General features: G+C 42.9%; 1 protein-coding gene across 3 annotated transcripts in view; it reads right to left on the bottom strand.

Moving 5' to 3' along the window:
* FOXP1 (forkhead box P1) overlaps positions 1-26,164 on the bottom strand; it is a 174,464-nt gene that overhangs the window by 11,474 nt on the left and 136,826 nt on the right. The window contains exons 10-17 of one of the 3 annotated variants that reach the window (XM_053989267.1): positions 25,813-25,900; positions 19,856-19,939; positions 11,171-11,372; positions 10,993-11,069; positions 10,255-10,356; positions 5,447-5,568; positions 3,275-3,344; positions 1,329-1,367 (exon numbers count right to left, since the gene is read on the bottom strand). In XM_053989267.1, the coding sequence (XP_053845242.1) occupies positions 1,329-1,367; positions 3,275-3,344; positions 5,447-5,568; positions 10,255-10,356; positions 10,993-11,069; positions 11,171-11,372; positions 19,856-19,939; positions 25,813-25,900 (784 nt within the window). Of the gene's footprint in view, positions 1-1,328; positions 1,368-3,274; positions 3,345-5,446; positions 5,569-10,254; positions 10,357-10,992; positions 11,073-11,170; positions 11,373-19,855; positions 19,940-25,812; positions 25,901-26,164 lie in introns of all 3 variants that reach the window. The other 2 variants (XM_053989268.1, XM_053989269.1) reach the window with 2 other exon arrangements.

The raw sequence follows: 26,164 nt of genomic DNA, 5'->3' as shown, positions 1-26,164 counted from the left end.
GGCTTAGGTTTGGGCTTTGTTTCTAATGAAATGGGGGAAAAAAACTGGAACTGGCTCAGCTGATAACTCCTTCCCACTGGAGTGAGCGGGCACCAAGCAGGAGAGTTTGGTTTTCCTTAGGACATGTGTGAGGCTGCCATCAGTGCTAACTGGATCAGAGCTGCACCAATCTACCTGAGAGCTGAACCGCTCCACATGGAATTTTTTAAACCTCAGCAACTCAATTCTTACCTTAGCTGTTACAGATCTGACTATTTTATTTTCATTTTTCCCTTTGTTCTAAGGAAACACTGTGCAGTGGCACACTGGAGTTAACTTTCTAAATGGAAATCTTTGTAGGAAGAGAATGAACTGTTAAATATTTTCCTTCTGATTCCCACCGTTCTGCCTGCTAATATTTACTGTGTGTCAGCATTAGCTCATGTTGACAGCACAGTCCCGGCTCGGCACAGCAGTGGTGGGAACGCAGAAACCCCAAGCCCCGGAGGAGCCCAGCGTTTGGTGAGGATGGGAGGCACTGGAATGGCAGGGAGGCACAGGATGGGAGGCACAGCTTTCCAAGGCTGTAGTGCCCAGGGACTGGGAGGACATTTAACCATTTCACCCATCCCAGCCACATCTGGCTGACATCATCCGTGGCTCCCCGAGCCGTGTCAGTGCTGGGCAGCCACAGACGCTGGCTCGGCAGCACTTGACCTGCTCTGGGGAGAGGTCAGCTGGCTGCAGTGGCCAAGCAAAAAAATCCATCAGGCTGGGTCTGCATGATGCAAACCTGGCCCGTGGGAGGGGAATCCATGCGAACACACTCCTCACCAAACGCTCTTGCCTGCTCCTAATTCGTGGGACAAACTCTTTGCTGGTTGCCAGCCAGCAGTTTGACCCAGGCAAGCAGAGCCAGAGAAAGGGTGGGGGGAGATGGGATGGGAAGGGAGGGCAGGACCAGCCCTCACTGCAGCATCTCCAGAAGTGCAGCCCCTTTTATTCTTCCTTATGCTGACCTCTCCATGTGCAGCCCTATGTGTCACACGTGATTACAAAAGCTATTCTAACGCGGAGGATTATTTTTATCGTCTTGATTCAACAACCGGCAAACTCATTGTGATTAGGGGATGCAAAGAATGGTTCACATTTCCTGCACTTGGCAAAATAATGACTCAAGTTCTTCACCCACAATGATAACTTGTAATTGCAGTAAAGCAATTCACTGGGGGAGAGGTGGGACACAAGGAGTATCTGCTAGGAAGACAGTAATAGGGGAGGGGTCTTTTGGGAGCCCCCGTTGACCCACTGGCAAAAGAGAGAACTGGTGAGAGCTGGAGTCCCCATACCTTCCACAGACAGAGGGGGGAGAGAGCTGCTTCTTCTCCCTGGCCACGAGGGAAAACAGATAGAGGAGATGTCAGCAGGGTCTGGGTGAAGGAGAGGGGAGGCTCTACCACCCCACAGGAAAAGAAACCACAGCGTGCCATGCTGGCAGCACACAGCCTACTGTGCAGACCCCACAGTGCTCACAGGGATGTGCAAGGAGACCTCTTCAGAGCCCACAAAAGCTGGGGGGAACACTGCTCATCCATTATTAGTTAGACTGAATGTAGGCCCTGGCAGGTAAGGCAGCCTTGTGTCATTGAGGAATTTGCTGCCCAACTGAGGTCCAAACTGCCCACAGGGCAGTGGCCACCTGCATTATTTGCCCAGACCCTCTACAGCCCCAGAGACCCCACTGGGATTTAGCCTCCAAAATGCAGTGGCTGGGAGAGAAGTGTGGAACCTGCTGGTGTATTTTCACCCTAAAAGGGGACCTGCTTCGGTGCAATGGTTATTATTCATCCCCATTTATTAGAGGGGTAACAGTGGCAGCAAATCTGGCCCAGGCTCCTCTCTTCACCAGCTCAGCTATGGGGGGGCATGAGGACATGGCTCTCTCAGGAAAAGTGGGGAATGGAAACAGTTTGGAGGTTATCACGAAAGACAAGAATGGATGGAGATGACGACAACGACACGTGTTTCAGAAATAAAACACGAACAGTTCCATATGATAAGCATATTAATTGAAATTAGTCACATAGTTAACAATGTGAAGAAATGCAGGATCATTTCATTTTTGCCTTTCAGCCTCATGAATGTAAAATGTGCTTGTAATCTTAATACTATTCAGGAGACAAAGCAGTCTTTAAAAATCACACTTCACAAGACTCAAGGGAAAATAAGTTACTAATGAATGGTATTTACAGTTGCTTCATTTAAACATGCTTTCCTGGGCTTTGCAGGAGTTACTGCATAAACTCAAAAAAATTAGAAGAAAGGCAAAACACCATTTTCCTCCTAATAATTTGCTTCTTGGTTCTGAAAAGGGAAGTCTGCTAAACCTTCCACAAAACATGACTGCCTAAGCAAATACCCATGGCCATCAGTGAACTTCCAGAGAAGTGACCCCAAGAACTACCCGGGGTGCAACCATGCGTAGTGTTGCCTCCTGGATTAATTCATAACATATAAACCAGGTTTGAACCCCCACACAAACACACAGACCCCACTACAAATCAGGGCATGGTAATGCATTTGCATCTTTGGTTTATACAGAGAACACATGCTTTACCTAGGGTTTTTGAGATTGACTCAGGAATTTATTGAAAGGGGAAAAAGGCCACAGGAAAAAGGGCTGGAGACATGAACATTTTTAGGCTGCAAGTTATTAATTCTGTGCCCACAGTTTGTGTATGCTTGCATCGTGAAAAAAAAAGAATTTTTGTCTTACGTTTACAGTTTAAACCAATAAAAATGATCTTTTATTTCTACAGGAATTGCACCATTTATTTTTTACCAACAATAGGAAGATATGCAAAAATAGCCCTTAAAAGAAAAGAGGGAAAAATGATCTGCTTTCTCTTTAAAGCCATGAACAATAGAAGGTCACGTGCCACAGTATCCTATCATTCAGCACATTAATAGCTGTGCTAGAGTAATTACACTTGTGGTATTTTTGCCTCAAGTGAAATTCTGAAATAAGAGGATGGAAATTATGATACTGCTGATAAATATTAATAAGTGAACTTTTAATTTTTTTGCCACAATATTCAAAATGCTAAGCATCTAGCTAATGCTGAAGCAGCCTGATATGTGTTTGCCTCCAGGGACTATGATGCTTTATGCACTTAAGAAAAAAGTTTAACGGAATTAAAATTTAATATCTAATTAGAGCAAGGCTAATATATTTTGAAATGAGTGGGGAAGACACACGCCTCTGTTGCATATTTGCTACAGTCATTAATCTTACCTGTAAAGCAGCATTGAGAGGTGTGCAGTAGGTGTGGCTGGTCTGTATGTTTTTAATAAGAGAAGGGTTACTGCATAAGAAAAACATAAAAAGGAGAGTTAAATGCAACCAACTTCTGTACCAGTGTTTCAAGCACGTAATGCTTCCTCCCCCACCAGAAAACTAGAGCTGAGACTGGTTTTCCACACGAGTTCTCTTTAGCTTCTTTTTTTTTTTTTTTTTTTTTTTTTTTAATTTAAAGAAAATATCTGAGTTTTCGGCTATGGTTATCATATTTGCCTTTACTAAATAAGGAACATCATTATCTCTTGACGTTACCTCGCCATGTGTTCTACTACCCTGCGTTAGTGGCACATCTTGGCATCTCTGCTCACTTTAGCTGCGTTCAGGAGAAATTCTCCAATTTTCGTCGTGTCTGGGAGCCCGTTACCATGTGAAGGTCCAGCGTGAGGAGGCAATGATCAAAAGCATCACGGGACATTTTAAACTCTGCTTCATCCAAATGACTCTCCAAGTCGCTGGCAGCGGAGTCTCTCCCAGTGGAGGGGAGGGAGTCCCTCCCAGTGGAGGGAGGCACCACGAAGAGAGAGGATTTATTTGCTCCACGTTATTTCCTCCCATGCCAATGGCCACTGTGAGGGCTATCCACACCATCACCCCAAGCAGCCTGTGGGCATGGAGGCTCAAAGGCAGGCAGAAACCACCACGCTGCCCTGAAGGCCGTTTTTAGTAAAAAATATTCTGTTGTGTTATTTTGGACTCTTATTTTTGTCACCTTTACATAAGGGGCCAGATTTGAGATAAAGGAATGGGGATCACATGGGCTCTCTCTTTAGGAGGCATCCCATTATCACTGGTTCCATCAGGAGATAAAAAAAAAATTAAAAAATATGAAATAGAAATTAGGCAGAAAAAATGCCCATGCAAAATAGCCCCCAAAAGTTTTATCACTCACTGGGCATGTTTTTTATTTTAATTTTATTCACGTGGAAATGAATTATGGTGAGCAGAGTCTTAACTGAGCTCCTTGCACAGGGCCCAGCAAGGATCAGTTGTCCAGGAGAAATGGCCTTCGAGTAAAGGCCAAAGAAAATCCCTCTGGGAAGCCCAGGAATATTGGTGCATGGTTGTTGTAGGCACACAATGGCCTGTTGATAATCTTTACAGCTGGTCTCACTGCATTTTCAAACTCTTTAAAGTGAATTCAGCATTTCTGTCTTGTAAATACCTTACTTTTTCTGATTAGGAGTTGCAAAACAAAGCATACAATATAAAGCAAAGGAAAATACCAGAATTAAAACTTATCTGAAACCTTTCCTGGCATATATCTGTCTTCCTCACACGTCTACAGCAGTATATCTGTGCTAGCGTGGATAATTATCTTAGTCTACATTGCTCTATAAATAAATGCTTTAACAAACATGTCAGAGTAGAGTTTTTACTACAGGCATTTGGATTATCAGAGTAGGACACACAAAATACACATAACAACCAAAAATTTAGTTTCTTTAGCAGCAAAGGTGATGACACTATTTTGTGAAATGCAAGTCTACATGAGATGGGTAAATCATGCAAAGCAAAGCAACAGCAGAAAAAAAAAATTAAAGCAAGTAAAAGCTCTTACTGTGCAACAAGCTCGCCAAAGTTTTCATCAGGGCAGTATTTTCGAGGACGGCCTCGTTGAATATGACGGCCACGTTTAAACTCTTCATCATCAACAGTCCAAAAGGACCCAAACTCATCCTCTACTCTGATAAAGCACTTATGCAGTGAGAGGTTGGTGCGAATGGCACCCTGGGACAAGAGCAGCAGCAAAGGAGATGAAGTGGAAACAAAGGGACACGGGATCGGGGACAGAACAGACATCAAATACAGGGAAAAGGAAAAAGAAAATAAAATGCAATAAGCATAAGCAAATGGTTTGTGAGGGTTAATATGCATTGCCACCTAAAAGCTACTAGCATGTGATGCAACAAACACCAAGCAAGCAGGGTCAGGGTACTGGTGGGCATACAAACAGTAGTGATGAGATGTTTGTCTTGGTTTCCCTTAACTGAGACAATGCGAAACCACCTGTGGTTGGTCTAACACCAGCTAGCAGCCAAAAGCCTCTACGTTAAACTGTAAGCATGATCCAAGCTAGGCTAAGAAGTTCAAACATGGTGGACATACCCACTGATCTTTTGTGGCCTTCGTTTTTGGAACTCTAGTTCATCCACTGTCCATACTGCCCCTTTAACGTTTTCTACTCGCACAAAACACTTGTGAAGACTAAGATTATGACGCACTGCATTCTGCAGCAAGTATAAAAGAGAAAACATTCAAAAACCTTCTATGAGAAAATGCTCATCATTGTCCAAGAACAGCAGCAGCACAGTCAGCTTGACAGTTCTCATTTTGCAATGTTAAGCCCCTTCCCCTCCCCGCACCCGCTCGCTTTCCCCAGCTCTTTACATCTTATTTTGCAAAGACAAAATAAATATGAAAGCTTAAACCCAAGATTAAAAATTCACGTTACTCTTATCAATTATCCCCAGAGTGACTGAGAACAGCCACAATTTTAAGCATGCATGTTGTAGAATACAGCACATTTCATACAGAACACAAGAGGAACATTGCTTAGACTTTTTCAAAACAAATATATATACGCCCTGCAAAGAGAAATTTCTCCCCTCCTGGAAAAGAAAGCAGTTAGAAAGAACAGAAAAGATTTTATGTAAGTAAAGTCGACTGGATTTAGCTGTGAGGCACAGGAGCTGGTGTTGCTGTGGTTTCCCACAGCTGGGCTAATGTGATTCAGGTGCTGGACCTCCCTCCACACCCACAGCACGGGCCGGGGGCTCGGCAGCACCCCACCGGCCGGCCGGCACCAACTCCTGCCTCCACGGCTTGCTCTTATATGGAAGTTGGCTCCTATTTCTGGCAGACTACTGTAGTGACTGATCTGAGCCTCTGCCAAGTGAAAACATGAGGAGGGCTCTCTGAAACAAAGTGATAATATCCCCACAGCTCATCACCCAGAGGGACCCGTGCTCATGGCATCCAGTGCCTGAATGTCCACCCTGCAGCTCCAAGCTGGGAAGGATGAGCACGGCCAACCCCTCCAACGTGCTGAGACACAACGAGACACCTCCCTAAGGCATGGCAAGCTCTTGGCTTTTCTGTCCCTGCTCCGGGATGCCGAGAGCCTTGTTACTCCTCAAATGGAGTGCTATGCTTCGTCCCCACTTCAGGAGTTTCCTGAGCAAATACCCTGCAACAACAGCTGGACCCAATGGTCTTAAATGTTTTTTCCAACCTAAAAGACTCCATGATTCTACAAAGGCGTTGTGCATGGAATTCACAAGAATTTGTATATGGAGCTTGTTCCCAGCACCACTGAGAGGGGCTTGGGAAACAGGAAAAATAGAAGAAGCCATTTGCTGAAAATCTGCAGGCGAACAAACTCCATCCTCACTGGCACCATTGATTCAGTCAATCTGGTTGACTCGTTAGCAGGCACAAAGCCAGCCAAACACATGGCCTGGGTCTAGGCAACCAGGAGACGACAATTTTTTTTCCTTCCGACATCATCCTCTTCTTTTTTTTTTTCATGAACATGGGGTCTGGATGGGGAAAGGGAGCTCTAGTAGTGAATGTCTAAATCACTGTGCAAACAAAGGGTAGCACAGAGCATTTGTCATGTAAATCAGGAGGCGGTGGTGTGTGTGCTGGGAGGGGAACACAAAGAGTCTTCTGCTTCCTCCCCAACTCCCTGCCATGTTTAGTGCAGTCCCCACACTCCCACCCTGGTAGGAGTGGAAGATTTGGGGATTGAACTGCCTTTGCTCAGCAGATGCTTGAGTGCAAACACATCTCCTCTGGTTGTAGGTGCCTGATCCAGGCACTTCAGCTTTTCCACATCGATCTGCTTCTGAACTGGTGAAAAAATAAACTTTAAATATGATTTTCCTCTCAGCAAGGAAGAAATCTAGCAGAAAGTCAACCTGTCCATCAGGCCTGCTTCCTTTGGCCCTTATTTTCTTCTTTCTGTTCTTATTTTTTAATGTTTTTTTTTTTTTTTTTTCCCCTCCCACCTCTTCCAGATTTCAGTACTGTTGACATTTTTGGCAAAATCCCTGATTTTGAGGTGGAGGAAAAACATGTAAACGCCCCACACCTTACGAGCTGAAATCAGCCAGCTCAGCAACTGCTGGTGGGTGCTGCACTAGTGCAACCCGACACAGGGCTGCTGGCCCACATCTGGGTAACTCAGGCAGTTTCCTGTGAAAATGGGAACACTGTCAAGTCTGGAGCAAAATGTAAGAATAATAACGCTATTTCCCCCAGTGAAAGCTGATCTTGTGGTTCATACAGCAGTTGATCAAACGCACACGGCAAAGCCCAGCAAAGGGAGTCCTCAGAGTTTGTAAATAGTCTCTAAAGACAGGGTTGAGCTGGAATATTTATGTTTTTCTTTAAATAAATTTAATGTTGGATAAATACTTTACAGACTGTTCTTGTTCTCTTGAAGTCCATTTGCAACTGATGGTTAAGGCTGTGGGACAGGGCTCTTGCTGGATATGTTGAGACAGAGAAGTTGAGTATTTACAAGACGGCCGTGAAGTGTTGCCCTCATTTTCTATTTTCCATGTGATCACTTATTTAAGGAGTTCATGCCAGAAAAAAAAAATTGTTGTGTTTCCCCTGCCTCTGGATACTTGCTATCTAACAGTTTTATGTGAACAATACCCCAACGTGTCAGAGCCACACCTGCAGCCTGTGCCTCATGGCTGTGACTCTGTGCCAGCAAATTACTCCAAAAAATAAAAGCAAACAGACATTGCCTCTGACCTGTCAGAACCAGTTCACAGTGCTGCACCAGCAATCAGCTTAACAGAAAAATTAGGAGCTATTATTGTAAGATTATATATTTACCTTGTTAAAAATATTTGTATGCAAGCCACTTCTGCAGAAAAATTACCCTGAACATGCTTGAATGTAGTAAATGAAAGGGTTTGTTATTTTAATAACTGCTCAGGCTCTGCCATACTGCATTTTGGGAAAGAGGTTCAGTTTTTAAAGGTCTTTATTCTTGCACTTTTCTGTGTTTTTGAAATAGGGCTCAGGGAAGCTTGTCCACACCAAACCCTGACCCTAAACTTGGGGAACAGTGACCCAAATGCCCCCTAAGCATTAGCTGAAGGTGAGTACAAATCAGCACATATATATTCAAATTATTCTGATTCTGCAATTAGCCCCTTGTGCTCGTTCTGCACCCCGTGGGCTTCCCGTCATGCCAATCCAGAGCTGCATTTTCATCCCTGCTGTTCCTGGGGGCTGGCAGAAATCGGAGCAGTCTCCAGCACAAAAACCTGCACTACTCCAACCAGTTGTCCATTTTGCTGGTGCTGGTGGATGTGGGGGTGAAGTTTTTCTTTCCTGTTATATGAGGCAGGACCTGGACACCTACAGAAGGTCAAGGTGTCCAAGGAGGGGTCTCCAAATGGCACCTGCCTCCCTGGGACACACAGTGCCCTTCCACAAGCCTGAGAATCTGCAGCTCAGCCTCTCTGCTGCTCTTCTGTATCTGCACTGGTTCCTGGGACTGGGTTTTTTGGGATGCCAAAAACTAATTCCCAAAACTAGGCTCACAGGAGATACAGCCAGGACTGCCTGCTGCCTTCTTCCACACCTCCCTCCACTTCCCTTTGCTGCTGGAACTAAATGGGATTTTTACTTTAGCACCCGCACCTGCAGCTGCTGAAAAGCCCTACTGGAAGCACTCCAGCAGCCAAAGACAGGCAGGTCTAAAAGGATCTTAAATCAGGGAAAGTTAATTTCCTTTCTGGATAGTAAGGAAGCTGCAAAGTTGAACACTACTCATGTTTTCCAACTGCAGGGAAGAATCAAAGCAGCAATCATAGAAAGTTTTCCTGAACTTAAGAGCTTCTAGACCATGGTTGAAAATGTACAAAAATTCTGGGGTCTGATTGAAACGAAAACCATGCCACTAAAAACCAAGCTAACTTCCAAGGACCATTTTTAGCTCCATCCGCTGAAGGAATTAATCTTAAATGCAGGCTGGGACAGGAAAAACAGAAAGCGCTGATGGAACTGCATGTATGGGACCTATTCATACTACCTGGTCAATTGAAGTTGTTTGAGAACAACGGTGCTGTCTGGATTAAGAGAGATTCCAAGCACCAGGGTACAGTTTTTACAGCAACACAACATGCAGTTATTCAGATCATTCATTTGTGATTGCTCTGGATTCAGAAGTCAATATGACTATTAAAGTGCTGTATTTAAAGTGAAAGAGTGGCCCCCCAAAATACAGAATAAAGTTAATTCCCCAAATCTCTGATCTAACAGTATGTGTGATAGTTATCGAAGGAAATTGAAGTGCAAAACCCCATGTTTATTTCTGTTAAAGACATTTCTTATTGAGGAGCTTGCTTCTTGCATATTAAATTCAATAAGCTTCTGCTGTGTGATTAAAAAAAACAGAGAGGAAGTTTGTAACAGCTGTTTATGCAGTTAAGAGTCAATCGACTGAGGAAAGAAATCCACTGATCTATAGATCCTAGGGAAAAAAATGGTTGTTGTGATTAAAACCTGCATAGCTAAACAGACTAACAGTATATCTTCTACTGTCACAAGAACTTTACCTCTTTTTTTTTTTTTAATTTTCTAATACATTCTGGCTGAAGAGCCTAAGTTTCCCTGCTCGCAGCAACCAGCAACCTCTGCAAGCAGAGGAACTCATGGCATAATCACAGAACATAAAAGCCAATAATGGGGATTCAATTAGTGGTTTTCAAAGGCAGAGGAATTTTTTCTGCCAAATATCAAATTGTTCCTGCAGATAAGGCACCCGGCGCGTGTCACAACTGCCGATCTAAATTTTTCATGTCCCCACGTCGGGACAATTTATGTCATCAGCGAGGTCTGTTCTGTACACGGCAGAGAGCAAAGGCAGGAGGTGGGCTCAGCCTTACCTTCCACGTCGCCGCGTTGCGTCGGAAGTAGGCGAACATTCGCGTGAACCAGTTGTAGATTTCGTTTAGTGTTAGCTGTTTTTCAGGAGATTCCAGGATGGCCTTGTGGAGCAAAGAGATTGCAAGATCAGTTACCAGCACACCAGTACAAAACACACTCACAGTTTTACTTTGCCAGATACCAAAAAAGGGAAGAAAGGAAGAATGAAAAAGAAGAGATTTGGAGCAAGAAATCGAAAGGAGGGTTTTCACAATATGAACTAAGATTAATGGCTGTATTTAACAGTTCAATGGCAAAATTCAAAATGGAATTATCTAATTGTTTTGAGTTTTTATTTCTGTTTCCTTACAGAAATATTAATTTATTAGTCATTCATAAAGCAGAATCAAAGAGAAATGCAAAACATTTCACTAGCTGATTAAAGCTCAGTAATTATTTAGAGCTCAGATTAATTCTAGGGATCAGAGATTACTGTAGCTTGTGATAATTGACTTGCCATCTTTAAACAGGCTCATTTTCACTGTTGTGTGAAATGAATTTCCTAATAATCACATCGTATTGTAATACTTAATCAAAAGCAATTATGTTATATATTGCAGTTCTAAAAACCCTTATAGTAAAGGTTTGAGCATTTGAGCACGCTTACATACCAAAGGTTTGAAAATCTATTTAATCCAGCACATATAGGGAGATATACTTTTTTCCTAATCCAGACGCGTGTGTTTGGCTCAGCTTACCTGTCTAATTAAAGATGCATACGTGAATGGTGGTCTCACTTCTGCGTTCTTATAGAATTCTTGGTTCTGGGCAATATCTGCTAAATAAGAGCAGTTGTTCTGTTATCATCACAGCCCGACGCCGCCGGGCCGCGGGCGAACACGGGGGGAGGGCTGTGCCAGCAGAACCCCTCTTTACCTGAAGAGATGGGGACGTTGTACTTGTCCGAGTACCGCCTCCGGATGGGTCCGACGTTGTGCATGCTCGTGGTAGTGATGACCGACGGTCCCTGCGTGACGGGAGTGATGGGCGCAGTCGGGGTGGTGGGAGTATGAGGTAAACTCTGCGGAGACGCCTCGGACGCGGTCTTGGAAAGTGTGACGCTCGATACCAGATTCAGCTGCGGAGGGAAGGACGAGGGGGTCGTTACAAACAGCATTTCTGGATGGTTAAGGGCTGCAGAGGAAACCCTCGATACTGGAGTGTCCCTCAGTTACGAGCAGACACTGCAGCTTCAGCACAAAGTGCTGCTTTAATGTCTCCGTTAAGAGCCAGCAAAGGGAAATAAATAATAATTACATATATACATTTCCAAATAGCTTTAAAAAACAGAGCAACATAGCCTGCTGCCTAAAGAACAAATCGTGATTTTTTATCTAAGCCTTAATAGAAGGTCTCACACCGTACATGATCATTTTAATATTTTACTTCAAGTTTCATTGTTTCACAGTCTAAACCCCACACCTCTCTGATTTCCATGCTATCATTATGCATGGCTTCTAATCAGTCTTCCTGGATATTTCATTGAAGGCATCAGGCTTAAAATAAAAGACAAGACTTTCCTAGGGACATGCTAGGAAGAAACACAATCTCCTCTCTTCAGCATTTTGGCTTTTCTTTTTTTTCCCCTTCTCTGCTCATCCATTTTAAAAGCAAAGCCCCGAGTAGGTTAACACTGGAATAATTTAATTAATCACAGTGCATGAAATACTGTGAGCATTCAGCCCAGCACAAGTGGCACCACTCTGTTTTTCCCTCCTAGGATGGAAGGCATTGGTGTTACCTGCACGAAGCCTGGCCCCACTGGTGTGGCAGCGTGCCACAGCAGGCTGTAAAACACACCTGCCTCCAGGATTGGGTATCAAACCCAGCTCCAACCCGACTGTTTTCGATACACAACCTATTTATATAACCAGCATCCACATTCCTCCTCAACCCTTTCTTTCTGCCCTACAACGTCCTTTGAAAAATGATGCTCCATCCCAATACGTTTCTGTTGCTGAAGTGTTTTAAACAAACAATCCAATCCCTTAACTACAACACCACAGAAGACGACCAAGAAAAGGGCTCTTTGACTACTTCCACATTTACTTCCCTTAGGCGGTTTCACAAATAATATTGGTGAAATCCTGACCTCACTGAAGTCAGTAGCAAAATTCCTATTGAATTTAACAGGGCCAGAATTTTACAACTTTTGTTCATGATTAAAATTCCTTTTTTGCTAGACATTAAACCTTCTCAGATGAAGGCAAGGCACATGATGCAGCTATGCCCCCAAAATCTCATGTTTATCCATAAGGCACTGTATTAATTTTCCTTGTATGAAAGTAAGCAGATAAGCAAACTCCTATTAGCATCCCTCACATGAGTTAATAGCCACAAATAATGTTTCTTTTAAAAAAATAATAGGATTTATCCAAAACAAAGGTAGTGGAAAATAAAGAGCTGTAGTATTACAGAGAGGATACCAACACAAAAAGCCCATTGCCCACAGAAAGGGCTTAGCTGAGGGAAGATAAATTTTGATTCCTTGTCCTTCCTGACAGCAAGAAGGAGCCGAGGGAAGCCCCAGCCACAAACTCCTGGCACAGCCCAGATGCTGCTCCAAGGGAAGGAGGTGGTGAGCAGCAGAATTGCTAACACCCACCTTTCCCTGCAGGTGCTTACAAATGACTCCTTGCCTTCCAGTGGGAAATATTTAACACTTTGTGGCAAAGCCAGGGAGCGTGAACACAGAGAGGAATGGTGAAGGTGGTGAAATGCAGGTATTGATCCCAGCTCCAGCATGAACCACTACCTGCAGTCTGTAGGTTCCAACTCCCCTGGTGCCATGCATTGCCACCATGTGCCACCCAGTCTGCTCACTGACTGGCCTGATTTAAGGACACTGATTAGGGACATATATATAGTAATGTCTCCCTGTTATCCATCTATTACATATGATAAAAGGACCAGTGATGATAATAATAGTGCAACTGACAGGTCTCACCATGAAATTAAATCTACTGTATTTTATCTCAGTTTCTAAATGGACATTTTAACAGTCCAATAACTGTGAGGAAATCTGCATCAATTTTAAGTGCCCTTCTCAGTGCAGGCTTGGCAGCCGGGCCCTCCCGTTGGAAAGATCACTGCTCCTGCTTCATCATTATGGCTCCCAACTACTCCATTTCAAAAGAGCCCCCTTCCTTTTTCAGCATGTAAAAACTTAACATTTAATCTGTTTCTACTAGGGAAGCTTGAGAAAGGATCCACAAAGGTCAGCATTCCCTGCTTAAAGAATCTGAATCGAGTCAAATTTCTTTAGGTTTTACAGCATAGGTAGCGATGAGGAATAAACACAGAAGAGGACGAGCAAAGGGGGGGGGGGGCTTTAACAGGCTTGACAAATGACACTGTGATTCACACCCACTGCTGGGCTGCCACTAATAAGCTACAGAGGAAGCAGCCAATCTCAGCTAATTACCAGATAAAATTGTATTGTAAGGACTCTAATTAGGAGATGCTTATGGAGGTGATCTAATGATTAAACGCTGCATCCAAGTGACCCCACCATCAATGTGCAGTGGTGCAAGATGTCACCGGAATATTTTGTAGAAACAGTAATTTTATTTCAAGGAGGGGAGGCAGTAATATTTGTAATAATGGCTATGAGGTAAACTAATTAAAAGACAGTTCCTAAAGGAAGACTGTGGCTTTGAGCAGCTGTGGCCGTTCCAAAACAAAGTGCCAAATCTCAACAGAGGAGCTGCAGTCAAGTGGAAAATTTCTGCCTGACCTCTGCTCTCGCTATTAATTTGCAGGAAACCTAATGACACATATACATATTCCCACAAAATTGTTCTAATTGCTAATTTGCCAAAGGAGCCCAGTTTCCAAATTAAACATGACTGCAGTCTGTGAGGAAAGAGAGAACAAAAAGCTGGAACGCAGCGAGTCTGCCGCGTTTCACCTCCGACGACCATTTGTGAGCCTGAACCAACAAGTTAATGAAACACGACCTTGTCCATCGCTAGCGAAGTTTTTCCGTTTTCCGTGTTTTATTTGATGACACTCTCCTCTTCCAGCTGGGTTCCCCAAACCCGAGCCAGGGTGAGGGAGGAGAGGGCTGCACTCCCTCCACAGCCTTTCGCTGCCGCTTCCTTTGTTGCGTCGATAGCGCCAAGGCTGAAAAATCGGTTGTGAATTAGAGCAGAATAACAAATTATGAATGGTGTTGGTTTTGTTGCCATCTTGAATTATTAATCTGAATGGTAAACTATTAAATCTTAATATTGGCGTCAATTAGAAACGTGGAAGCGGCTGTGGATGACTGTGCAGGGCAAAGATCAGGGAGGGCCTGGGCTGGGAGGGCTTCTTTTCCTGATGGAAACTCTACATGGTTTCTCCCTGTTTGCATTTGCTATTTAAAAACAAGTTACTATGATTAGAAAAGTTGTTCGCATTGGTATTTTGTACACAGGCTGTTTCCCACATACTGTAATTTTTGGATGAGTACCACTGCTGGCAGAGGGGAGGGAGCCCAAGCCACAGAGTGAGCACTTCAACAAGCAAGAACTCTTGCACTGTAGCAATGTGGGCACTCAGAGCTCACCCCTACACCAAGGAGTTAAAATGTTTTTGTAATATTTTCCTGGGAATGGGGGGAGAGAGGATTTCCTCCAGCCTTTAAAAAACAACCAAACCCAAAAATAATAATTAAAGAAAAAAAAAAAAAAACACCCACAAAAGAAAACCCCAACAGAAAACACACCAAATCTCACAAAAGTTGTTAAGTCCTAAAATTCTGCAAATTCAGTCACTGAACTTTGTTGATTGCTTTGTTCAGTTTTGGATTTTGAGACTATTTCCTCATACTGTTTTAACTTGGTCATTCATAAAACTCCCATAATTGTCTCAGTGTTCAATATCCTGCTTAGGACTTTATTATTAACCTTTCCTTTCAAGAAATAGCCATGTCTCCCTATTAAAGGTAAAAACTGAGTCATTTGCTTATTTTCTTCAGATATAAACAAGGCAGAGGCAACCCACGCTATTACCCAGTTTAAAAAAATAGATTTCCAGTTAGTGGCTCTCCCACTAGCACTAAGTCTGATTTCTTTTTGTGTAAATATTTTACATGACAATACTGGCAGCACATAAAATACCACTGAAACTCTTTTAAAAGGAGTAAAAAAAAGATTCTAAGGGCTGCAGTGAAGCCATACCCACTGACTCCCCTGCAATGTGTGCTGCTGCTCTGGACCCATCTGGGGCTGAGGACTTATCTGCACTGAGCCCCTGGGACTGAATTACTTTGGAGAAGAAATTCCTTTTCTTGACATTGAGGGTGAGAGACAGAAAGTGAATACTGGGCCTACAACTTTGTTCAGTGCTCTGTCTTCCTCTCCCTGTTTCAGCCTGGACACATCAGTGTATTGGATGCAGAGCCTGGCAGGCAGCAATCACTTAGCAGGTGTTGTTATTGGCAGGAATACTAAGGAAACTGAAGCTGAGGAGTGAGACTTAATGAAAACCAGTATATAAAAACAGCTTTTGTTGTGCTTGAGAATCTCTCTTTATTGCTGCATATCGTTATTTTTTCAAACTATAAAGTATGGCTACAGCAGCTAAAATGCTCAGTCATTACCTCAACAGTTAAAAGACTTTTTTTTTTTTTAATGCTTTGTTATTACAGTTGCTAAAAACAGTATTTCAAAACAATCATAACTGCTATGGTTATGGTAAAAAAAAATACATTAAAGAAGGGATATCTAACAGTGTATCTTATTTAGAGTGCCAGAAGGGCCTTTAAAAGTTTTCTGTCTATTTTTAAAAGATAGTTATAGCACCTAGTATGAAAAATTACTTGTTGGTTGATGCTTTTTCCTTCTCCTTCCCTTCCTATGAACTTCAACACAAGTTAATCCTCCCAGAAGAAAGCACATTTCCATTTAAACCTTTATGCTGATGGCTAACACCGATGAAAACAGCATGCTGGGGGGGTACCTTAATAGCAAAAGCAGGATGACAGTTCTTGAGAAATCGCTGTTCCGGCTTTTGTGTTGTGGTTTTGTTTTTTCACCTTGAAAAAAAGTTCACCTTACCAAAACATGTCACAGCTTATTCTGTCTCATGGCTTTGTTCTCACTTTGCTCAGGCCCCTCAGTCCCACCAAAACAACACGCATAGCATGGACGGGAACAACGCTGCCTGCTCCAAGTGCTGAGCTCTGAGATGGCTCCGTTTTCTTTTAAACTGCTGCCATTGAGCATTTTTATTATAAAGCTGGGTGTTCTTAAAGGTCATCCTGAGCACTGCACCAGTTCCTGGGATGTTCCCCTGTACCCCAGACCTCTTGATGTCTGCCCAGCAGCCCCTGGGGAGCAGCACCAGACAGTGACAGCACCTCCCTGCCCATGCAGTCTGCCAATGATTTGGGCCATCACCACTACTCCACACAGGAATGTGTTTAAATCTCATCGACTTTAGTAGGACTACAGAGCTTTACTGAGCAGATGCCTTGGTGGGCTGAAATGCAGGGGCCATTCCACCACCCCTCCCAAGCTCAAAATTACTGCAAACGGCTAAAGACACACAAAGGTGGGGATGGGATGGATGGACATGGCTAAATCAGACAAGCAACCCTTCCCCCAGAGCTGGGTGAGTTTTGAATTGATGCACAACCCTCAAGAACTTGGCTGTGGTCCAAACTGGTCCAACACCACACACTCAACTACTGTCTGAAGCCCAAAAGGCAAAGATGGCACAAGTGGTCAGTGTGGGTTACACATGGCACATGGTTAACACAGATGCTCATACACTCTATTACCTGCCAGTAACAAAATAGTTTAAAACAAGCATTAAGATCCTTTAAGCAGAATAAAAACATTTCCACAGTCATGAAAAGGCTGTAATTTTAAATCCCAACTCACTGCTAAGTTTGGATTTGCAGTCGCTTTTTCCTTTAAAATCACCAAAGCACCGTAATATATTAGTTCTAACACATACCTTGCATTAGTTACGTTGGCAGAAAAAAAAATTAATTACTGGATGTAAAGACTACTTTGCAGTGCAATAATGGTCATCAGATCTTTTTACCAAAGTCCTATCCCACTGAGTTAAAAGGACGAGGGTCTAGCAGAGTCTATGCAATGCCTGTGTATTTTTTTCACTAGGAAAGCACAATTTATGCAAAACACTATACTTCTACATTTTATAATTAATTTTCAAATGCTTCACCTATACATATTTTAATAATTTCTGATTTATCAGATGGTATCTATAATAAATTTTTCTATATTTCAATAAATGAAAAGAAGGCAGTTTCAATCCAACAACAGAGTGCCACACAATATAGGCCTGTCAGGCACCAATTTTTACTTCTAACATGTAAGTTAAAGGATAAGGAATTTATAATGCTGCCTGTGAACGAAACCACTTTTCATACACAAATGTGATCTTTTTTTTTCCAAAGGGTAATACAACAGTACATTTACATAAACTAATCCAAACAATCTATGTATTTGACAATGGCAAACCTCACACAGACTGCCTATTGTTGGTTTACATCTTGGAGTTCTTTATGTTGGCTTGTAACACTGCTCTAGCTGTCAAAGGTTTGACTTGGACTCTAAATAAATGGTTATAGAAGTGCTGTGCAGCGATATTGGACTTCTTTGCAAAAGAAAACCTGCTGTGTATGAATTCAAAAGCTATTAATTTTTCAGTCAAAAATATTCATGCCTATTTCTTTTAATAAAGAAACACTGTGCTGAGCAACTGAGAGATAATGTTGACTAGTGGTACAGAATTTTCAATAGAGCAGTTAAAAATAAATTTAGTAGGAGGTCCCCAACAAAGCTATAATTTTCCAGAATGTAAAACATTTTTAATACTAATCAAGACAGCCCTTTTCCCCCTGCGTTCACGGGTTTTTTTCCTCTGCTTTTCCCTGTTTATTAGCTGTTAACACTAATCTTCATGGCGACACCGCCTGGTATCTCCGTAGCCTACAAGACCCTCCAAAGCTCCCTGCCCTCGGCGGCCCGGCATCGATCACGAGCAGCCTTGCCAAACACCGCTCTCCTTCTGATGATTTCCTCCCTTCAGTTTGTAATCCTTCCTCCTGAGGGGCACTGCTGTTATGAAAGGCCTCAAGGCAGAGTGCTTTGAGACTCCCAGATTATTCCGCTGTTTTAATTTTTAATCCAGTAAGAGCTACAGAAACCACACCTCCTCCCCATTCTGTTGGGTCTACTCACTTTGCCAACAATGTGCTGAAGCATTTGTGTTCGGTCTGGGATGGATGTGAGGAACCAGAAGAATGCTATTTTTATAGACACTGCCAGTAATTTCTACTCTAGAGGGCTGGTGTCCACCAGACCAAGCAATTTTAGGCATCTCAACAGCTTAAATGGAAGGGTTTGTACCTACCACTCAACTCTCTCCAAAAAGGCAAGGAAGTTTCCCGTTGACTATGACATCTGCTCCAGTGTTACTGAATAGGCTGCAATTTTCTATCTAGTAGCCTCCCTATGCACTTCTGCAGCCATTTATTTCCAACTACATGGAAACTGAGAAATCCTTTTCTAGTAAAAATGTGTGCGCAAAGTGTTTAATGATTTTATGTTCTCTATCTCTGTAATGTGTTCTGTTTCAGACATTAATTTTGTCTACCAACTGCATCTTGGCAGGCTACCATATTTGCTGGGTTAATAGTCTGACTCCTTTTTATTTCTATCACCATAAATCACACATATATGGGTGTGTGTTTGCTTTATTTATAGAAAAAAAATCAGTCAAAACAGATAAACCAATACTTTGTCATTATGCTGCATCATTGCATATTGATTAAAATTGCTGGTACTAACTATAGATTGTCAACGCTCAATTAATTTTCACACAATGACTCAAAGCAAAATCAAATAAAGCCAGTGTACCTTTAAATCTTACAAATCTTAAAATCAAGAAGCAAAGCACTCTCTCCATTTTGAATAATCACTGGAAGCTCCCAGGAACATTTTCAGCATTAAGAGGCTGATAGAAAACAACAGCTGAAGAAGAGTCATTTCAGTCAGGGAAGGAGATGGGGGATTTTCCAGGGTTTGGGGGTAACCAGGAGTTTTCTTGGGCTGCAAAGCCACTTGCTTCCCCTACTCCCCCTTCTTCAAAGAGCAATCTGGGGTAGAGGAGGTTTCCCTTCTCAGTTTCAACACTATAAAATCTGATACCGGGCAACCGTGATTATCATCAGAACGTGCAGTTAAGAGTCACTTCTACAGTAAATGTCTGTCAGACCGGGAGAAAGCAAAATAAATATACTACATATAATTTAATTACAACTCCTTCCTAACACTTCCTAAGATTTCATCCAAGTCAGACTGATGCAAAGCAAATAACATGAGGCCAAAAAAAGGCCCAATGCATCAGCTTTGGAACCAAACTTGACTTTGAAACTCCCTGAAGAGAGGGGGATGACAAAACCCGGCTGCACTTCCCATCTCCTCCCCACACCCGGCTCTGAAATGGGCCACGCTCCACAGCGTGGGCTCCAGTGGGGAACAGGAAGGAGAGGTTTGTTGTGAGGTTTGGTTTTTGCTTTCAGCACAGTTCAGTACTTACGGGCTGAGGGGTGGCTTTTGGTTCAGTTGACTTCACATGCAGGTGTGTCATCATGGCTTGCAGGCGCTCTTTATCTTTTGCAAGCTGGAAGGGGAGAGAAAAGAAAAAAATCCTCTGTTAGTCGTACAAATAAAACCCAGCCTCTGCTTATTCCTAATTAAACAGCTGGCACCGAGGCATGAGACAGAAGAGTTTTACTGCTGAGTAGTTTGGAAATTGTATATGGGCTATTCGTGAGGTAAAGTGAACGCATGGTGCTGGGTGTCACCATTTCCCAAAGCAAAATGCATTAGCCCTCGAGTGAGAAGAGCTAGACCTGCTGGCACCAAGAGCTTCACTCCAGCCTTGACAGCTAAAAGACAACAGTGAATCATGTTTATTAACCAGCCCCACTCCAGCTCGGGAGGCACAGCAGAAGGAAAGCAAGGCAGTGGTTCTAGGATGTGTTTTCCTTCTCTCAGAGCACAGAACAAGTGGCACAGATGGGCTGTGGCTTTACATGAACCACAGGCATTGTGGCACATGCAACGAGCACAGCCAGGGGTGGTGAACCACACAAGGCACCTCCACAGGGCTCTGCAGACAGCCGTGGGTCCAAAAGCACCTTGATTTGGCTTGAGAAGGTGGCAGAGCCCTTGGTGGGTCACCTTGGAAGGAAGGCTGGGCACCTGAGCAGGGCCACCCTGAGAATGGGGTAGGACCTGCTGTGGGAGCTGCCAGCATCCCTATGGCGTAAGCCTGAGGGCAGTGGGGTGGGAAAGGCTGAAAGCAGCAGTAATGACCCCAAAACACTCATCCCTGGGCACCCAATGCCACTGGACTCATGTTGTCATCCTTCTGCATCAGCCATTTCAGGCCCAAGAGCTAGGGTGAAGCCCCTGCTCTCAATGTCTCTTGTATTTTATGGTTGAGATCCACACAGCTGGAGTCTCTGGATCACTGGTGTGCATACATAGCCTGGTCAGCTTCCCAGAGCATTTCAATGCACTGGACAGACACTAGATTTCATTATTTTTGGAAACAAGGAACTTTTTTTCAATGTGTGAATGGGACTTTTTTTTCCAGCTGCTCTTCAAAAAAAAAAAAAAAAAAAAATTGAAGAATTTTTTCCAAAAAAAGGAAGATATTAAGAAGTACTAATGAAAGAAAGATATTAAGAATACTAATGAAAAAGGGGTGTTGTTAACCTACATGATGAATATAAAGGTTGTTGCTTCCAAAAGGATCTGAATCAGGTTCTTACAAATGCCAGTTATTGAGGAGCTTAATTTTTGCTTTAGACAAGCCAGATTCCTGGTGCCAAGAGGAGATCTGTGCTCACATTCCAACAAAACTTAAAACAACCTGCCCACCTTATCACTGTCATCTGTTTGTAGCAGTAAAGTGGGGCTAAGTGTATATAAAAGGAGGCTTGATCATAAATCCCCACTCATAACGTTATGGCCGAGGTTGTCCTGCTCTTTGCAAGGCAAAGGGTTTGAGACTGTGCCATGATGGGATAAAACTTGGCACTGGAGTTTCCAAGACAGGAATGAAATAAAGGGAAAAAATGGTATCATTGCACTTTTCAAATGGCTCCTCCTCTTTTGGTCAAAAACCTCAATGGCAAGAGAGAAAACCTGACACCTATGGCAGATCTCCGGCAATCTCACCCTGATCTGAGCTGGACACTCCACAGGAGAGCTGAGGGCAGCAACAGGCTCTTATCTCAGTGCTGCAGCAGGAACTTCTCCCTCTGAGAACCTCTCCAGAGAAAGGAGAGGGCTCACCCTCAGCTGCTGTGCTTCATACAAAACAAATTAAGCCAAGAAATAGCTGAGCTCTCCGCGCAGCTCAGTTGTGCAATCCCTCATTCCTAGCAGTCTCCGGGCACACGGGCTGCTTGGCGGGGTCATCTGTGCATTAAATTTTGGTCTGCAGGCTACTGCAGAAGAACAACATCTCGTAGCCAAAATAAATAAAAGGCAGGCACCTGAGAGCTTCCTGCCAGCCCCGGCGTGGCGGCAGGAGGGGATGGCACCCGGGCAGCGCAGGGCACACCCTGCCGTGCCTCCTCCGGCCCCTGCGGCGAGGGAGAGGGGAGAGGGAGAGGGGCACCTCCCTCCCACCGCCGGGGTCCTTGTTTGTAGTGTTTCCACTCATCGTCTCGGCAATGCTTTTAACGCCGAATCTGGTGGATGGAGGTTATTAAAGATCCTCTCGACATTTCAGGCAGACACACGCTAGCATTTTGTCATAGTCTAGGAATTCAAACACTCACCCAGTTAGGCAGGAGTTTAAATTATGAAAAATAGAGGTCTCTCGGTTTCAAAGCACTGAAGAGAAGTAAAAAAATCTGAAGAATTTCTTTAAACTGTTTTTCCCCTAGGTCAGGAAGCAGTAGTGATATAAAACTAGAGTGTCACTAGTAGCCCCTCTGGTCAGTGGGGTCAAACAAAAGAAGCCATGGGGGATTGCTCAGCCACTGGTGGAAGCAAATTCTCACTGGTGGCAATCATTGGAGTGTAGATGGTCCAGAAATGGGAATGAATAGTCAACAGGCAGGAAAATGCTCTTAATCTACTGATAATGTTGTTGGGCAAGGACAGTTCTGACATGGAGGTAAGAATCTGCTCTGTACATGGGCCTGAGGAACACAACATAGTCCCATCTGAAGCTTCCTTCTTTCTTCCTGTATCCATTTGGAAAGCTCTGCATGGTGGGAGTTTTCAGACAGCCATCCAGTTCTCCGTGATAAGCCTGATTTTGTGAGACTTCTTTCACCTCTGGACGTACAATGTGAGTGCCTAACTATGGTTCCACCAGAAATACGTCCAGAGGAAGGTACAAGCCTTGCAAATGTGGACACCAAGACACACAGCTTGCCCTGGAGAGGTTAAATCCTAAACTATACCAGTAGGAAAGGCAGGAGAGGGAAGCACAGAAAGCACAGGTCACAAGGGGCTCCAGATAAGGCAGTGACCAAGGAGCAAGAGGAAAGGCAATAGAAACACAGATGATGGAGAAATTGTGCAGGAGGAAAACCAGACAAAAAATAAAGGCAAGAATCAGGAATGGGAAAATGAAAACCCAGTGAGGGCATTCAAGAGGAATGGGAGAGCACTTCAGCAGCAGGATTTTGGACAGACCAGGGACAAAGGGGAAGGAAGCCAGTCACAGGCAGTGCAAGAGGCAGCCAAAACATTCCGTGCCTGGTTGGCCTGTACACTAGAAAGGTTTAGAATCCACTTTTCAAAAGTGTCAATGGATGCTGCAGGAAAACAGTCCCAAGCAGTGTTTTCACTGCACTGAAAATGGCCAGCTGCCTTCGTCTTCTTCCATTAGCAGACTCTTCTCTAGACTCATAGCCCTGTTGCTATCCTGAAATGTTTTCCCACTCAAAGGTAGTAAAATGGATAACCTATTCCAGCTAACATCTAGCTAAGGACATGGGTATGTTCCTGTGTTTGTGTTTTACTCAGCAGCACAATTTTCACTATTTATAATGGCAAAAAACAATTTTCTCAAGATGGTTTAAACAAAGCAAAATGTGAGAAGATTTCTACCTTGCCTGTGATTTTTGAAGTACGTTTGTGATGGAAATGCTAAGACCAAACTTCAAGATTTCTGCTAAGGGGCATTTGCAATTAAACACAAAACAGATTTGACCTGTTTCTTTCCAAAATTTTGATTAAAAATTACTTTAGAAAATATTACACTTATCGCTAACACTGATAAAACTATCATGAGTAAAATAACAGCATAATCAGCAACAACAAAAGGATAGCATTTGGGTCCATCACACTCAAAACCTGAAGTATATCCCTGGTGATAGGAATTTGTTTTGATGGGGCTGTACATGCATAAAATGGTGGGGAATGTAGGTCTTGCCCTGGTGCTGGACCTGAAGCTGGTAATTCCCACCTCCACTGCAAGACAAAGCTGCTCACCAGGGCTGCAGATCAGGGGTAAAGGCTGTGGGTCTCTTTTCTATCTACCTCACAAAACTCACTCTGCAGAGGCCCTGTCATCACTCTGTTGCTAACTGCTCCACAGCCTGAGGATCAGCTCAGTGGTCCTCAGACCACATCACTGAACACCCCACTGCTGGGCACTATGCTATTGTTTAATTATGGTTCTGTGCAAAAACAGGCCACAGTCAGACAAACTAGGGACTGGAGGGCAAATCCTTCTACATAATTAGGGGCTTTTTTGAACTATCAGAGGACTGATACAGGATGATAGGAGAGGGAGAAGCGAGAAGCTACAGGTAAATTTCAGAAGTTGGATCACCTTCTTCCTCCTCCTCCTCCTCCTCCACCTGTCCTTGCTGGTCAATGCAGAGATGGCCTCACTGTTACCAACACTCCAGCCCAAATTAGGCCTCTAGTTCATCCAACAACCCTGCTCATATGATTGTTAAATCCAGAACTTTCTGGCCTCACACCACTTTGAAATTATGGTCTGGTCTTGTCTTGTGGACCTTATGCTGCCTTCCCTTGCAATGACTCTGAGCACTGGCAGCACTAAACGGTGTGAAGCTGTAACTGTAAGTCATTTAGAGCAATTAGCAGAATGCACTGCTGATAAACCTTTCAAAAATATTGGCATGGGCTTAGGGAGAGGTGGGAACCAAGTCTCTCTGTCCTGTCCCTGTCTAACACAGTGCATCCTCCTGTAGTTCCAGGCACAGCCATTCCCAGTGACTGTGGGAAAGAAGGATTAATGTTTTTCAAGCTGACTGTAACTGAAGAATCTGGATTTACCTTCAGCCTCAATATTACTGCACCTTGGTGAAAGATTATCTCATATCTCAGTTTACCAGGAAGACTGTAGATTTTTATTTTTCTTTTCCTAATTCCCAAGAAACTTGTTAAAATAACAGACTATTTCTCATAACATTTTCTGCAAGACTCTGATATTTTATGACTGGTAGTTTGATTTTTATAAAACTTGTATTAAAATAGTTTATATTGCTTCAGCTAATAGTGAAAGAGTGTCATGACCAGCATGTTCCTGAAAATAAAATTTAGGAAATATCTATGAAAGAAAAAGGGTAATTTGTAAGATAAGAAGATAAAAAGCATTTTTTAAAAAATGCTTATCTTGAAAAGTAACAACAAGAAGTTTAAGTGTGGTTTTGCTGATTTTTCTCTCCAACTATTTGAAGCTATAAATGACTTAACTCAGTAAAATTCCAAATGTAATTATCTTCTGTACTTAGCCCAAGGCTTTCCATATATCTCTACACTGCTGTCTTGCATACAAAATAGGTTTTTCAATAGCTGGTAACTATATAATGTACAACATTGTTTTAATTTCCCCTTCTTTGCTAACCTCTTGCCTACACACAGACACACTGTCACAGCCACCCAGCCAGAGCAGCAAGGTGCAGGGAGACAGAAAGGACTCAGAAGCATTTGGAAAGGCAATTACACAAACAGCTCATACCTCTGCATCACAACCAATATATTCCAATTTACCCCCTTTTGGCAGTTTGCAAAAAAAATAAAAATTCTACAACAGCAAAAAAAAAAAGGTAATAATAATAATAATAATAATAATAATAATAATAAATAATAACAATAGAACAACATGGAGAGTATTAGTACATGAAAGACCACCAAACAAGCCAGGTCATGCAGCGTTTGGAAATAAACATCAACCATTTCCAAGTGAAGGGGACCACATTCCCCTCGCCCTCCTCCAGCCCCCCCGGGTGGGTATAAAAGCATTAGATACAAACTGATGGCTTTCCAATCAGTCAGCCTGGGTACGTTTCCTATTTCTTTACAAGTTATGGTTTAGGAAAGAGGAAATGAAGCTGCAGTTTCTTTTGGTGGTTTTTAAAACTAGTACAAGAAGGTTTTGAAAGCTGGTTTTCAATCACACAGGGAAAAGCAGAACTCATTTTTTATTGCTGTCAAGAATTGGATTTGATTAATACTGAGGTAATATTAAAATAAATTTTATTTTACCTGTAGCTCTAACTGCTGTACAACCTGCATTTGTACTCTACATTGGGCTGTACTTCTATCATCCAGCGCATGCTCACTGTTGAGATGTCTGTAACAATACACAGAAAATCATTAAGTGAAATGGATAAACAAAAAGGAAAAAGTAGTTACCAGGGTGAATAAGCAATCTGAATGTTATCCAGCAAGTTTTCATCAATACTGAGATTTTTAAGAAAATTTTTCAATTTTTTTTCCTCTGTCCTGCTTTGGTTTGTGTTTCTTCCCATCACTCACTGTACCTCTTATTATATTATAATCACATTTTATTATACTATAATCACAATTTTTCAGCAAAAGGCTCATTTATATATAA

This window comes from Vidua macroura, chromosome 13 (genome assembly GCF_024509145.1).
Source record: "Vidua macroura isolate BioBank_ID:100142 chromosome 13, ASM2450914v1, whole genome shotgun sequence".
Taxonomy (NCBI): Eukaryota; Metazoa; Chordata; class Aves; order Passeriformes; family Viduidae; genus Vidua; species Vidua macroura.
This window is presented reverse-complemented; position numbering and strand designations above follow the sequence as displayed.